This window comes from Glycine soja, chromosome 11, assembly GCF_004193775.1.
Source record: "Glycine soja cultivar W05 chromosome 11, ASM419377v2, whole genome shotgun sequence".
NCBI classification, from domain to species: Eukaryota; Viridiplantae; Streptophyta; class Magnoliopsida; order Fabales; family Fabaceae; genus Glycine; species Glycine soja.
Genome location: NC_041012.1, coordinates 25983843 through 26000390, shown reverse-complemented (window position 1 = coordinate 26000390; position 16548 = coordinate 25983843). Strand labels below are relative to the sequence as shown.

Here is a 16548-nt window from a genome sequence, read left to right as displayed (position 1 = left end):
TCTAAGATATTCAAAGTTATCTAAAGTTTTGGTAATTGAAGATACCCTTAATTCTTCCTGTATTTCAGTTTTGAAATGACACGATTGACACGTAAAAGAAATAATACATGCAGACGACACGTGGGAAACAAGGCAGAGGGAATGAAAAAGTCGTTTATAAACTTAGAAGGCTGAAAGGCGCATGGAAATATGTTGGGTTGAAATGAGAAAATATAACAGTAAACTTAGGTTTATTGTGTTGAAAGCTAAAAAGTATATACGGTAAACTTAGGTTTATGTGTTGGCATCTAAATTATGTGTGTTTTTAGTTTCAGTTAAAAAATTATTCTGAGTTAAAAATTAATTTTCGATATATATTTTTACATATTTAATTTTATATATGTCACAGAAAAATTTAAAATTGATTGAGTTAAAATAATTTTTATAATAGATAAAAAATTATAAATTTTACTTTTAACTTAAATTTATAATAAAAACTTTTAAATATAAATTACATTATTTTAAAATTAATTTTATCAACGTTAATCAAAATGAGTTGTCGAAATTTGAATGGACCGAAACAATGAAATCCAGATAAGATAAAAGATGAAGGAGTTCTCAGTTAATTAGCAGCAACCCTGTACTGTGGTAATATAATTGGTGGTTGAAACAATGAAATCGAGATAAGATAAAATCAGCTGAATTTGAAAAATGATAAAGGTGCTAACTAAAACAGTTCTTGAAATCAAGGGATCGATTGTGATTGGTTGTTGCAGAAATTCGTAAAAGAAGATGAGGTGATAAAATGCGCTCAGGAGTGAGGAGACGTGCATGGGAAACAGGCAGGAAGACAGTGAGCCGTTGAGAGGATAACTTTTCAAGGTCTAACGCCATGTCGAGCACAAGACCCATTAAACAATCACCTTAGGTCCTCATCAAACTCTTAATTTAAATTATTTTTTAATTAATTTGAAATATTATTTTTAATTTAAATTATTAAGTAATAAATTTTATGATAATATTTATAACTAATTTTTAGTAGGATTATGATGAAATTTAAAAATATGTATATATAATGATATTGCTTTAGATTATTTGAGAACTTTTATTACTTATTTAGAAAGTTATAGGATAAATTAGTTTACATAAAAAAATAGTTTGAATTTTTTTAAAAATTGACTTGGAATGAACATAGAAATTAAATTTCATAGAAGTAGCGTGATTCACAATTTTTTTGATGAAAAATATCAATGATAGACAACATGTTCTATTTTTTCCAAAAAACAATTACAGGTTCATCTTCAGTTATTAATTCTTTAAATATATTGAAAATTCATTTTTTTAGTGCATATAGTAATATTTATAGACTATGATAAACAATACATAGAAATAATTTCATTATTAAGATAATTTATTTTCAAAAATAAATTCTTACATTTAATTTGAGATCAATTATGTTATGAGATAGTAAGAATCGAAAGAATTACAGCATAATGAAATAGTGAAATTGATTGATTATTAAATATTAATTAAAAAATTATAATTCAAAATGTTAGAAGAAAAAGTAAAAAACATTATGAGTTATATTAAAATAATTTTACAAATAAAATTTTTCTAACCCCTCAAAACTTCTAAACCCTGGACTAGCCAAAATGGAGTTAGACAGTGGCAGTAATGGAAGTTTGTGTACAAATAACTTAGTCAATGAGTGGAAGTATGAATATGTGCTGAAATACTGTGTAAAGTACCTTTCACCAATGAAAAAATTGAAATTATTATTATTTTTAATTATTTTCGTATTGTCTTATTTATTGTTTTCAGATATTGTTCGTTCAGATCTACAGTTTTTATCTTTTACCTTTCCCTGCACCAGTTTTACTACATTATCAAGTGCTCTCTAAAGCAACTTGCTAACCCAAAGTCAAAGAACATATTTTCCATTTCGACATCAATAGTTTAATCTTTATTTTAGAATAGTCTTCGAACTTGATTTAGTCGAATTCATTCAGCTAATATAGTTAATTCACATGACAATATTATATTTTTTTATTATATTTAGTTTGATTTTTTAATTTTTTAAATAATTCAATTTAGTCTTTTATATTTTTAAAGTAATTAAATTAGATTTTTGTAAATATATAATGACTATTCAAAAAGATACCATATTTGATTAATTGAATGAATGATATAAATGTTAATATAATATTTTTTATGAGTAATTTAATTTAAAAAACTATTTTAGCAAAAGCTATATTGTTTTTATTTACTACTTTAATTTATATATAATAAAATAAGTCATGACACGCGTTGCATTCAGAAACAGAACTCGTACATTTAACGGATCTGAACTTGTTGGTTCTGGTTTGACTCATTCTCAAAAAAATTGGATTGAACCAACTGCGTACATAGGGTTGGATTTCTCATTACTTGTATCAATGAATACCCCTATAAAAGGATTCAAAATTGTGTCCCAAAATAGAAAATGATCATTGTTTTGGAAGGAATATTTTGAAGTTTTTTTAAAAAATAAGACATCAAATTGAATATAATAAAAACATAAAGGACTAAAAGTATATTTTATCCTTATTGAAAAAAGTGTTTATATTTAGTTTTAAAAATGTTTTAAATTTTTGATAATTTTTAATTTTTTTAAAATATTTTTTTTAACTTTTTACCCCTAATAAATTTTATGTTTTATTTGTGGTCCCTAAAGTTATCTAAATATTTTTTTCATTTTTTAAAGCGTTATCTAAAATAATTTAGGATTAGAAGAAAAATAAAAAATTAATTAGAGAAAAAAATTTAAATAAATATTAAGGACAAAAAATAAAATAAAAAATTTAACAAGTACCAAAAACACATAATAAGCGTTATATTTACTACCCGACAATATTTCCAACAAGAAGGTTTGAAGAAAATATCCATAAAGAACAAAAACACTGAAAGGAGTAGGTCCTAAAAATTCATCATTTTTAATAAGTTTTAATTAATAATAAAAATAATTTAAAATAGTATATTCGAGAGAGTATTGTTAATATTTTTTTATAAGAAGGATTTTTTACTGATTTTTATAAAAAGAGCTAATAATACAGTTTCTATTTATATTAGTTAAATTCTATTCAAAAATTATAAAATAATGAAACTTGTTAAATAAGAAATATGACTTATAAAATTTTATAAATTTTAACTAATAAAGAATATGTTCAAAAAGTTGTATTCGTGTTTCTACTTTCTAACATTTCTCATTTACCCATTTGTTTTATATTTTTAACTTTTAAAGTTTTCTTACATGAATTAACAAATTTAATTAAAATTTTAGGTTTTATAAAAAGTATTATACAATTTTTTAATATATATTTTGTCTTTCATATTAATTACATTCACTCTTAGCTAAGCTTCTTTAAAAAACAGCTAATCAATGTTGTTGGAGTATTAATTAAAGGGAGTAGAATAAAAACTACATATGAATGGATAATAATAAGACTAATTTATAAATTTGTTATTTTTTCGTTAATTTTTTTTATTTTTTCTTCATCTGTCTAAAATAAATTTAGGATGAAAATTATTATAAGATGAAGGGAGTAGAAATTTTAATTGAAAAATGCAACAATACACTTCTATATGATTTTCAATAGAAATATAACAATAAAAACTTTTTATTTGTCAATTCCTTAACTAGTATCCTAACTCCACATTAAATAATTAAGGATACAATAGAAAAAAAATTTAATGATTAATTGATATTAAACACAATAATAAAAACAAAATATATTTTTTGTTATTAAAACATTAAGAGAAAATAGGCTATGCACTTTGTAAAATAAATTTACGTTATTATCTAATCAGAATCCATCATGTATAATAAATTAATTTGTTGATTTTTACGAGAATCACTTTAAAAGTTATATCAACAATAATTTATTATTAAACAATATACACTATCAATAAATACCATTAAACTCAATGGGAAAAATTAAGTTATGCCTTCACAATGCAAAATAATTTTAACATCATCTAATCACAACAACTCATGTACGGTAATTATTTTAAAAGTTACATATTTATGATTCGATGACAATTATTTTATCGTGTATATACAAGACATTTAAACTCTATTAATTAATAATAAAATAGTTTCATCTTAATTTATATATATATAACATAAATATATAATTAATCAAAACCAATAAAAATAATTAAGTTAGTTAATTTAAATTTTATTTCAAATGCACTAAATGGTTTAAGTGATGAGTGTATTTAATTAAACTACTTATATTTTAATGGATGACTTTTTCAACAAATAATTATAACTTATATTGCATCTATTTTTTTGAAACAAATTTTAGATTAAAAAACACTTACAAATGTATTTATATTTATTTCATTTTAAGACGATTGAAAATTTAAACTTATCATAGGTGGGGGTGGTGTTACCAATTATCAACGAAAGGAGGTTTGATAATTTGATGTGAAAAAATATCTTAGTCCGAGTCACGAGAGACACGGCATGTGCCACTTTTGCTTCATACTACTATCTGCCACTCTCTATATAATGCAGCGCTTGTGTTCAACCATTCACTTCACAACTCAAACTGCTTCATTGCATAATTGCAGATAAGATCAACCCTTCTTCCTTCAGGTTCTCTCTTTTCATCCAACTTGGGTCGTGTCATCATGTTTCCTAAGTTTGTTTTAGTGTCTGTCAGTTGATGTCTTTCTTTTTTCATATATGTGTTTTTTCTTCTTCTTTTTCTTCTGAGATTGTCTTGATTAATAATTTTTCATCATGGGATGTTTGTTTGTCGTAAATAAATATATTTTGGAATAAAAAAAGGGCTGTTGTAATGAAGAGGGCATGGTAGATATGGTTTGAAATTCTCTGTTTCTTTGTCTTGTTCTGCATTTTTAAGATGGAAGAATCCTGACTCTGATTTTGCATGAGTTATTTTAGATTTTAAATGTTATTTTGTCATTCTAAAAAGCATATTTGAGAATCGGAACAATCTACAGTGATATTTAGATTGGAGGTCGTGACTCTCAACTTCAACGATCATCTTACATTACTTCCAATTTTTTACTACTTTTAGAATAGAATATTTCACTTCTCTAATGTTTTTTATTTTTGTTTTTTTAAAGAATTTGCCTCTTCTCAAGTGAAGAGGCCAAGATGGTGTGTGCATTTTTTAAAAGGGGAAGTTGTTGAATAATAAATTATAATGTTAATTACAAAAATTGTTGAAGTAGATTTTTAACAACTTAATATTTTTATTATAGGGTCAAATATATTTTAAGTTCCAGCAAACAGAGTCATGTTTGTGTTTTGTTCTTGAAAAATAAAATATCTCTTTTAGCCCCTCTCCCTCTATGGAAATGTGTTATATAAGATCCCTATTTCTACAAATGAGGGACCAAAGGAGACCATTTCTACGAAGGACAAGGACAGCACATAATAGATATTCATACACGTGGAACCAAAAAGAGATAATTTATTTTAAAGGACTAAAAATAAATATTGTCTTATTTGGAGGGACTAAAAGTTTAAAACATATTTAAGCTTATATTATACATAATTTTTTTTATATTTTTCAACTAATGATTACAACTCAGCACTTTACCTTTTCAACAGCTTCATAATTTAGTATACATTGATTTTTCTGTCACTCAGGATAATTGACACTTCATCTTCTAAAGTGCATCCATTAGAGGAGTTAAATCCTTTTTTTTTTCTTTTTAACAATTCCATAAATATGATGAAAAACCACTATCACAGGTTTTGAAGTGAAATTTGTTAGGTTCATATTCCATTTCTAGGAAGCTTTCTTATTTGAAGATCATAATGAGAAGTTAAATGACTAGCTATGTGAATGAAAATTCATAAATGAAGTTAATTTTTTGACAAAATCTATTGCGTATAGAGGGCAAACAATCAAATACGGGTAATTTTTTTTTCAATTTAGCATTTGGGATAAATTTTAAATTAACAAATATTATGATTTCTGAATTGAAAGACTTACATCTATTACGACTTCTATTTCTTTTACATTGAAATCATAAAATATTTTAAAATTTCAACTTTCTTTAAAATATGACTTTAAAGTGACAAAATATAATTTTTTTTATTGAAGTATAAATGAATTTACAACTTTAATTTTATTTTGCACATATATTTTTTTAAAAATCTAAATAATTTTTTATTTTAATTATTTAATAAATTAATGTATGTTTTATTTTATTTTATTTTATATTTTCTATATTTTCTATATTTTTTCTATTATTAAGGATTATTATTTATTTTGTAAATTAAAAAATAATATAAAAGACTTAAATTTAAATAAATAATTAAAATATACTATGTATTTATAATTTCTTGAACATCAAATTTTACTAAGATAAGTTATTATAGTTGAGGTGTAACAATACTAGCTTCCTCCTTCTTTCGAGCTCTAAGATCGGATGATAAAACCTTTACAATCTGATATTGGAGGATGTTTGTTGGTGTTAGAATCATGGGTGTGAAACTGCATTATATACATCCTTGCCCCACAAATACATGACCTATATGATAAAGAAGTAGAAGGAAGACTTGAATTTTCTACGAAAGTGATCTCAGGTGAGCTGATGAGCAAAACAAATATTTTCACCTATTCATCCAGTCAGTCAGATTGATATGAATATATGAAGTATATTTTAAAATTTTCATTTAAATGTATATTTTAAATTTTTTTATTTAAATTTAAGTCTTTTGCATTAATTTTTTAATTTACAAAACAAATAATAATCCTTAACTATAGTAAAAAATAAAAAATAATAAATAAAACAATATATAAAAATATATAAAATATTAAATAAAATATTATTTATGATATTTTTTAAAAATATATTTTAAAAAAATTGAAGTCATAAATTCATTTATGACTTTAATAAAAAAATTATATTTTAGAACTTTAAAGTTGTATTTAAAAAAAAATCATAAAATTATTTATAATTTCAATCTAAAAATAATAATAACAATTGTAATTGATAAATTACATTTGTTACGACTTTCAATTCATAATTAGTAACATTTGTTAAGAGTTACGACTTTCCCATCATTAATTTAAAATTTACCTCCAAAAGATAAATTACAAAACAAATTGCCGCTGTTTGGTCGTTTGGCCGCATATAGAGATAAATATTTCTAGACATTATAATCACTGCATGCCTGTTGTAATTTAACTTAAATTTTGTCTTTCAAAACTTGAAATAATGTAGATTCGCGGGAAGATGGCATCACTTCATGCTAATGTGACATCAGTTGTTTACAACAGTGGCAACCGTGTTTCTCAATCGAAATTTGCAAGCTCTTCCTTCTTGTCTGGGTTCGATGTTGTTGGTCGTGCTTCAAGTGCTTGGAAGAAGGAACTTGTCCCATCTTCCATTTCCTTGGTGCCTAGAGCCACCCTAACATTTGATCCCCCAACTACCAATTCAGACATAACCAAGCAAAAGAAGCACACTCTTGACCCTGCTTCTCCAGATTTTCTTCCTCTTCCTTCATTTGAACAGTGCTTTCCAAAGAGCACCAAAGAACACAGGTTATCCTTATCTTTTTTTTTCATTAGTTTATACTGTTAATTAAATTTGATTACAGATAATTTGGCTTTCCAAGCCATATATGGACACAACTCACAGTACAATTAATGTATGATCCATCATGTGTATAGGGAAGTCACTCATGAAGAAACTGGTCATGTGCTCAAAGTTCCCTTTCGTCGAGTTCACCTGTCTGGGGAAGCAGGACACTTTGATACCTATGACACTAGCGGTCCCCAAAATGTAAACCCAAGGACAGGTATGCATAACTAACTCTTTTGGTGCATTGTCTTTATATCTAGCATCTGTACAATGTAGTACATTTATTTTTTTTGTGACTAATGTTGGGCTAATAAATAGTTATTTTTAGTGAGTGAATGAAACAATTATAATTCCTTTCATAGATACATTCTCAGATATTGTTGTTTTCGTCGTGGTCTTCTGCTGTTGTCTAGCAACATTTGCAGATTCTCTTGATAGTCACTAGGCTGAGATCATTGTATAACGTTTCTGTGCATGTTAGATAAATTGTCTTTTCTTTTCTTCAATCACTCGTATTGTCTATTGCCTATCCAAGGTGGTTCAAACTGTCTTGTCAGATTACCAGCGACTAGCTTAACGTTGAGCCACCTCAAATTATTCTGATTGTCTTCCATTGTAGAATTTCCTTTTATTGATTTTCATTCACATATACATATATATATATATATATATATATATATCTCCTTTAATTTACCCTGACTTATATTACCAGAAATCTTGAACAAAACCTCAAAGTAATGGAATAGTATTTATTACTATCATTGAAGAATCTAATTTTTGCTTTTTATGTATACTTGCACTAAGATTTGGAAATTTACACTAATCTACTTGATTTGTTTCCATGGATTTGATAATTAGGACTCCCAAAATTGCGCGGAGGGTGGGTTGATAGGAGGGAGAAACTGGGTTATCCAAGATTCACTCAGATGTACTACGCTAAGCAAGGAATCATCACTGAGGAGATGCTTTACTGTGCCACTCGTGAGAACCTTGACCCAGAGTTTGTGAGGTCAGAAGTTGCTCGTGGACGTGCTATCATCCCTTCGAACAAGAAACACTTGGAGTTAGAGCCCATGATAGTTGGAAGAAACTTTTTGGTAAAAGTAAATGCCAACATTGGGAATTCTGCCGTTGCAAGCTCTATAGAAGAGGAAGTTTACAAGGTTCAATGGGCAACTATGTGGGGAGCAGATACTGCCATGGATCTCTCGACTGGTCGCCACATCCATGAAACTCGAGAGTGGATCCTACGCAACTCTGCTGTACCAATTGGGACTGTGCCTATTTATCAAGCACTTGAAAAAGTTAATGGGATTGCTGAGGATCTTAACTGGAAGGTTTTCAGGGACACCCTGATTGAACAAGCTGAGCAGGGTGTGGATTACTTCACCATCCATGCAGGAGTTCTTCTGAGATACGTTCCATTAACGGCTAAGCGCATGACAGGAATAGTCTCAAGAGGAGGGTCTATTCATGCAAAGTGGTGCTTAGCTTATCACAAAGAGAATTTTGCTTATGAGCACTGGGATGAGATACTTGACATCTGCAATCAGTATGATGTGGCCCTATCCATTGGTGATGGGCTAAGACCTGGATCCATCTATGATGCAAATGACACAGCTCAGTTCGCCGAACTCTTGACACAAGGAGAATTGACCCGTAGAGCATGGGAGAAGGATGTACAGGTGATACAAATCAAACTTTCTTTATTGCATGATACTGATAAATTTATGGCAACATGCAATCAGTTAGTCTTTAACTTCAACTTCTTTTTTTGACATCACAATGTTTGCATGTCTATTTATTGTGTTACTTTTAGTTGTTAATTCTTCAGCATGAACAATTAGAATTACTGGTAATAGACTAATAATCCATTACTTAGGAAAGGTGTACTGAAACTGCTGTTGAATTTTACCACTGGTACGATGGCTAATGAAGTTCTTGGTTGGGCCACCTTGTAAAACTAAATATAATGCTCAAAGTTTTTTTTTATAAAGATTTTTGGTTGGGCCCCTTGTTAAACGATCATCATCTGATGCGATATTACCATCAATATATCTTTGAAGATGATGGGGGTTTATTTTTTACTTTGAGTTACTTTACAGGTGATGAATGAAGGACCTGGACATGTCCCAATGCACAAGATTCCTGAAAACATGCAGAAACAGTTAGAATGGTGTAGTGAAGCGCCTTTTTACACTCTTGGTCCTTTGACTACTGATATTGCCCCTGGCTATGATCACATCACCTCTGCAATTGGTGCTGCAAATATTGGGGCACTTGGTACAGCTCTTCTCTGTTATGTGACTCCAAAAGAACATCTTGGGTTGCCAAACCGGGATGACGTGAAGGCTGGCGTTATAGCTTACAAGATTGCGGCTCATGCTGCTGATTTAGCCAAAGGCCATCCATATGCTCAAGCTTGGGATGATGAATTGAGCAAGGCAAGATTTGAGTTCCGATGGATGGACCAGTTTGCTTTGTCATTGGATCCGATGACAGCCACGTCCTTCCATGACGAAACCCTACCGGCAGATGGTGCGAAAGTGGCCCATTTCTGCTCAATGTGTGGCCCTAAATTCTGCTCTATGAAGATTACAGAGGATGTGAGGAAGTATGCTGCGGAACATGGCTATGGAACTGATGAAGCTTTGCAGCGTGGGATGGATGCTATGAGTGCTGAATTTCAAGCTGCCAAGAAGACCATCAGTGGGGAGCAACATGGTGAAGCTGGTGGAGAGATTTACTTGCCAGAAGCTTACGTTAGAACCAAGAGGTAAGGTTAAATAAAATGTATCACTTTTTTTAATATGATGCGCCTTTTCTCATTTGGCATGGATTATAATGGCATTCTGTGAATCAGAAGTCTATAAATATGCTAATAATAAACTTGAACTGAGTAGAAAATCTCATATAGAATATGATGGCATAATCCACTTCATTGCTTGCACAAAGCTTGGGTTTGACTACAAAAGGGTAGTGGGTGAACAGGGATCCCACCATCGAGGGTTTGAGGAGGTTTATTAAACTTTGCACAATCTTATCTCTGAGGAGAAAGGCTATTCCCATAATAAGAACCTTTGATATTGATCCCCATGCCACTAGACAGATAGCAACCTTACTGTTGCATCAAGGCTCACTCTCTATTCTCATGATGACTATATGAGGGTGAACTATATATATTTCCACATTCATTGTTCATCATATACTTTTATGACTTACCAATTGAATTAATGTTACAATAAGTTGAATTAGTATATGCCCTTGGGACATCTCTTAGGAACCAAGAATAGATATCGAAAAGAAAGGAAGGATTTTATCGAATACAGTGGAAAGAATAGAAAATAGGAGAGAGATCTCTCCTCTAAGGGTTTCCCCTCCACAAAGGACTTCTCCAAAGAAGTGAGATTGTGCAAAGTGTACTACAAGTTCGTTGGCACCTTCTGAACTATTTTTTATCAATAACTAGAGGGTGGAGGGGCTTCGTGAGTTTATTGCGTCACTTACCATTTCTCAATCAATCCCACAGACTTAATTCCTCACTTTTTCATGAAAATGTTTGCCAACCATTGACCTGCCTAGGTGTTTGTCAGCTGAAGATGGAATATCTAATTGCATATTATTTTGCAGGACTACTTAATGGAGCAAATCAGTTGGAAGAACTTGTAGCTAGCTTCCCAACTGGCTTATCTGAGTGTGGAGAAGCATTATCAAGCCTTAGGAGTAGGAGAACGAGTACTGTTTGTGATGAATGTCTATGGTTTAAGAAATCTGTCTTTAGTCAACTTGTGTGTTTTGTTATTCAGTTCTCAGCAATAAACTGCTCTGGCAATCTAGTTTCATGTTCAATGCCATCTTTATCTTTTGGGCTATTTTATTAACACCATAGATGCACAAGGGGTGCCTGAATCTGCACGAGCTCCGGCTATCAAGCTAGGATGCTAGCAGATCAGGCTGTGATAGTCCCTTCGAACCTGATCAAGGTGATGCCTGCGCGCAGGGAGCCTGCATTTTTCTCATTTTCATGCTTCTACAGGATGATCGTGTTGTAAACGCGATTAGGACTATAGCTAATCTGGGAAGCAGCAGATACATGTTGGCCATGTCATTTGGTCACAGTTGTTGAACTGGAAGAGTATACTATACTACATGATCTGCATCAGTAGTATACTACTGCTCTTAAAGTAAAAAGATCTTATAAGTTGCAATGCAACATAAAATCCATCCTCACTTAATATATGAGAGGAGAAACGCTAACAACACTTAATAATAAAGAATGTGGTATCTCTTTTGGAATCTCCCTTGAGAGAAACAAGCACATTTATAATCAAGCTATGCCTTGAGCAAGATTGAATCTTATGGAGACTTAAGGGAAACAAAGAAAAGTACAATGTTGCTAGCTTTTCTTTTTATGAAAGATAAAGTTTCCACTAATAAAACTATAAGACTGAGTACACACACTATTTTAATCTTACATATCAAAATTTGTATGAATATTATACCTTATGATAAATTTATACTATGGGTTAACTTCCATTAGTAATGCTGGACCCAAAGACAAAATCTAGTTCACATGATATTAAGTTTTTTGATTGAAAATATGTTTGTGGAGAAAGCCGGTTGTCCCCTCCCATGCTGAGATATGCTCACCAGTTGAAATCTGATAATTGGTAAACATGGTCTCTGGAATGATAATGAACAATATAAATTGGAAGGACTCCAATCTAATATTAACAACATGGTTGATTTGCAAAAATATTAGCTATAATATCCAGAATAATGGTATTCTTAAAAATGATGATCATGTTAACCAAAATATTCATCAGAACATTGTTAGTTGCCAATCTTTTAAGTGGGGACTGGCCGGATTCCAACGATCATTTGTTAAGAAATTATCAAAAGTATTTTGTGTAATTTCCTGGGCATAAAGTTGTGATAACCCAATGCAATTCCATGGTCACGCCAAAGTTCCAATTTAGTGTATTGAAATGAGTAAACTTCCATTTGAAATGAATAAATTATTCTTCAAACGAATTACTTTCTTTTGTATGGTAGACTTTTGCATAGATAAAAAATGTTGCTACTTTGTTTAATTTTATTACTCTACCTAGATACCCCTCCGCCTGATTTTTTTTCTTACATAGATAGATACCTGTCTTAGACATAGGCACACGCAGGTATCAAGCGGGACCCACATAGGTGTGTCTTTGCCTAAGTAAAGCATCATGAAATTGTTCTCTACAATGCCTACATACTCAGTCAATGGGTGGCAGTGCATCAGAAATAGGAAATAGAGAGAGCAAGTGTATCTGCTCAGTTTTGTTTTTACTCTCTTTAACCTATCATCACGTATTCTTCTTTTATTACCTCCTTAACCCACCTTTTTCTCACGCGCCTTTGCACCTTTGGCACAGATCTTACATGACAAACTTACTCATAAGATAAACACACTTACACACACCATATGTACTTGTTCCGGATTGAGATTGTCTACAGTTTTTAAAAAACCATACACAATCTCAACCGTAAAAAAAGTTTTGTTCTATAGCCAAAAACAAAAAAACAAAAACTATAAAACACCACTAAACAAATGTGAATGGTTGGATTGAAGACTAGTTTCATAGTTACATAATTCTCTCAATAATCTTGTATATTTCATATCAAGTTCAAAAATTATAAGATTAACTTGTTAGTTGAAGGAAAAAGAAAAAAGAAAAAAAATCATGAGTTCAAATTACTTCCTCTAACATTTTAACAAAACTATAAAGTTAACATTTCCTGAAAAAAAAATGTACGTATATCAAGTTCACTGCATGACGTATTACATACCTGATACTTTTTAAAGGAGATTTAGTAATAATCATGTAAAAGGTGATGACATTAGGTACTTACACCTTTATCACATACTTCATCATCAAGATACGTGGTAAAGGTATAAGTAGTTAAGTACATAGTTTACAAGACCTCTTTTAAAGAATTCCTAGTATGTGTGGTAAAGGTATATTTGTAGGTACTTACATGATTATTACAAAACCTTTACTTCATACCCGGTAATTATGGTTAATTTCCTCACTCAAGCACACAAAGACTTTCCTTATTTCCTATTTCCAACCTTTACAACAACTGTGTTGTTGAGTCTTACCTACAATTCCTTGTCTGTTATCACATCACTTCACACATATTCTTGCTTTCTTTCCCTCTTTTTTATATAATACTATGATGATTATGCAAAGAAAGAAAAGAGAAACACACAATGAGTCACATAGGCTGTTTCTTTGAGAAAACAAACTTGCCCAGGAAAAAGAACACTAGGAGCTGCAAGTTCAGGCTTCCTTGGCAGTCTGAGTTTTCCCCCATTGAGTTTCTGAAGGATGTTGCAGATAAAGTGACAAAAGCTATATGCTTGAGGTCTGCAAGAAAATCTTCAAACCGAGGCCCGTCTTGCATGGGAAGATCAAAACCAATTGGGGTATCTGTTGATTATTATAGGACAGCAGCAGTTGAGGACTGCATTGAGTTCATCCACTCCTCCTTTTCTAGATCAAATTCTGTAACCGCAACACCAGGAGAAGAATTTCCACATACTTTTTTACGAAACTTTGAATCATAGACTGTGAAATTAAAGATTAAGGAGTGCTTGCTACTGTATTTCAGTGTCTATCCTCTTGAATGTGTTAAGGTTTACAAAATAATAATGATGTCACCGGAAGAATATTGTTTAATATATCATATGTGTACTATATATGTCTCCATACAAACATAATAAGTTGTATCATCTTTTGATGAGCTTCAAACAGCATGCATTACATTTCAGCTGTTACAGTACGTTAGAATTTCAGTATATTTGCATTGGTTCTTTCCGGCCTGCGTCATTTATTTAAATGATAAATTATGCACAATATCGTAAGTTCAACCGCGCACATGCTTTAATTAGCAATATTTGTTTAAAACCATTTAATAGGTCTCACGTTCGGATTTTCTTTCTTCTCTGGATCTATTGGAATTTAATTTGCATAACAGGGCTACTCATTCTCTTTGGAGCATAGGATTTGGGTCTCAATATTTAGAAGTTGTAAGAAACACCTAATCTTACTTTACATACATTGCATGAAAGTGAATTAATAGTTTCATACTGTTTGCAAATTGAGTAATGGTCTTACATTAATGATTAAGAGTTTCTTGACAAGCATCAAATCTGAATGATTTTATGCTGTTCATTTTGAGAGGGATGATAATGCTACTGTGCGAAGGTTAACTGAGTCCAACGTTAGAGTCAAAACGCAGAACAGAAGATTCCATCCATATGTTCCTGTCCATGGGATAAGAGTTAGTTAAGGTTAAAACTTAAAACTTCAGGACTTGGGTAAATTCCATCAAATCATTGGGACTTGACAATATTTACTGAATGGCAAGTTAACATTTTGAGATTATTAACAAACAAAATAGGATACAATCGTTTATTTTCTTAAAGATATCTCCAACACAGACCAGCAACAATAAAATAGTGTTTAAGGCTTTTAGCTAATCGTATGATTTTACTATGGTTCATTTACAATGAATTATCAAGACTTTGTCATTGAAAGTTTAATTTCATTTAACATTCCTGTTGGTTAGCGGCAAAACCTACATACTCCTCATTTTCGGTTGTAAGAGACACAAATAAATTAGTATTGGCTAGTCCTTCTATGTTGACATACACTACTTAATACTTAATATTTATCTATCTTCTTTCCTTATTGCCCTCCTCGTGAGTCATAATGAAATAAATTTTTCTATTTTAAGATTGAAATTTGGCTCACATTACCAGAAACAAGACACTTTTTATTTAAAGGCCAAGTTGGTAAATAAAGTAAATTACCAAAAAAAATCCAAATATATCAAATTGTCAATTAACAGATTGTACCTGGCAGGTAACTGATCCAAAAGGAATCGATATAGTTCAGTAAATACATTGACCCAGAAGAGCCAGACATAATAAAGTATTCCATAAGATCAGGTGGTTGGAATCTAAGTGGACAAGACAACAGTGCAAGCATTTCAGAAGAAAACAGGTAAAAACAGGTAAATAACAAATCATCACTGCTGCTTCAGTTCTTGGCAAAGAGGCCTCCAAAGCCACCTTTCTTCTTTTGTGGCACTGCCACAGAGTTCTTGTTGCGGCCAGTGGTGGTGGTGGTGGTGCCTCCATTCTTCTCCTCCACCTTCTTGAGGATAGGATCAGTCTCTACCAGCTGGTCTTCCTTCTGCAATCCTCCAATTATCCAATCAAGAAGACCCTTCTCTTTGCTTCCACCAGCACCCTTTGCTGCTGTGGCTGCAAAGACTCTACCAGTTGCTGGAGCAAATGACATGATGATGGAAGCCATATGTTGCAAACTGAGAAATCTACAACGCACACTTGTGTGTTAGTGATGAGAATTGAGAAGACAAATGATGGGGTGGACAAAGTTTTGGTGAACTTCGAAGAATAAAGTGTGTCTATGTAATATGATAATATATATCTTCTCTTGTGGCTCCACCTCACAAGTGAATGTGAGCCGTTGGATTGGGCTATAAATGGTGATATGGGACACTATAGCACGAGTTCTCCACAAGTGTCTTATCCTGATTGCGGCTATTTTTTTTTGGTACATAAATTTTTCACAATAAGAAGATGAAAATTATGCCTGGCAAGTTGGGTTGGGGGGTTCATCCTCACACACTCGCCTGATGAGGCTGTGAATTTGACATGTGGATGCACCACATCCGTTGCCTTTTCCCACCCCTTTTTCGGTTGAACATTGTCTCACTGTAGTTGCCATTGGGGTAGTACTTTGCGTATCCTACAAATTGCTAATACAGCCACTATAAGATGAGCAATTCCAATATTATCTTTCTGTAAAACTAATATGGATTGTGAATCCCTAAATCAATTAGGGATGACAATTCTTATGCCATATGAATTTGCAATCGATA

The 16548-nt window shown here is 31.2% G+C and overlaps 2 protein-coding genes across 3 annotated transcripts; one reads left to right on the top strand and one right to left on the bottom strand.

The window, feature by feature from the left end:
- Positions 1-4472: 4472 nt before the first annotated feature.
- On the top strand, positions 4473-11463 carry LOC114372877 (phosphomethylpyrimidine synthase, chloroplastic-like). Of its 2 annotated transcripts, XM_028330434.1 has the most exons (7): positions 4566-4618; positions 6482-6589; positions 7231-7553; positions 7683-7810; positions 8452-9278; positions 9699-10369; positions 11224-11463. In XM_028330434.1, the coding sequence occupies exons 3-7, from the start codon at positions 7243-7245 to the stop codon at positions 11231-11233; spliced, it is 1947 nt and encodes a 648-aa protein (XP_028186235.1). In that variant the 5' UTR covers positions 4566-4618; positions 6482-6589; positions 7231-7242; the 3' UTR covers positions 11234-11463. The 2 variants fall into 2 exon arrangements, with proteins under 2 accessions (XP_028186234.1, XP_028186235.1); XM_028330433.1 differs by lacking the exon at positions 6482-6589 and having other exon boundaries at positions 4473-4618.
- Positions 11464-15443: 3980 nt separating this feature from the next.
- Positions 15444-16083, bottom strand: LOC114374520. The gene has a single exon (XM_028332177.1). The coding sequence runs from the start codon at positions 15957-15959 to the stop codon at positions 15681-15683; it is 279 nt and encodes a 92-aa protein (XP_028187978.1). The 5' UTR covers positions 15960-16083; the 3' UTR covers positions 15444-15680.
- Between the last annotated feature and the right edge of the window lie 465 nt (positions 16084-16548).

What these genes read in the sequence shown, in the direction of transcription:
- LOC114372877 (XM_028330433.1), top strand. Translation starts at nt 7,243, where the DNA reads ATGGCATCACTTCATGCTAATGTGACATCAGTTGTTTACAACAGTGGC. An exon ending in AAGAGCACCAAAGAACACAG is followed by an intron (nt 7,554 to 7,682) that starts GTTATCCTTATC and finishes TCATGTGTATAG; the next exon opens with GGAAGTCACTCATGAAGAAA. An exon ending in AAATGTAAACCCAAGGACAG is followed by an intron (nt 7,811 to 8,451) that starts GTATGCATAACT and finishes TTTGATAATTAG; the next exon opens with GACTCCCAAAATTGCGCGGA.
- LOC114374520 (XM_028332177.1), bottom strand. Translation starts at nt 15,959, where the DNA reads ATGGCTTCCATCATCATGTCATTTGCTCCAGCAACTGGTAGAGTCTTT.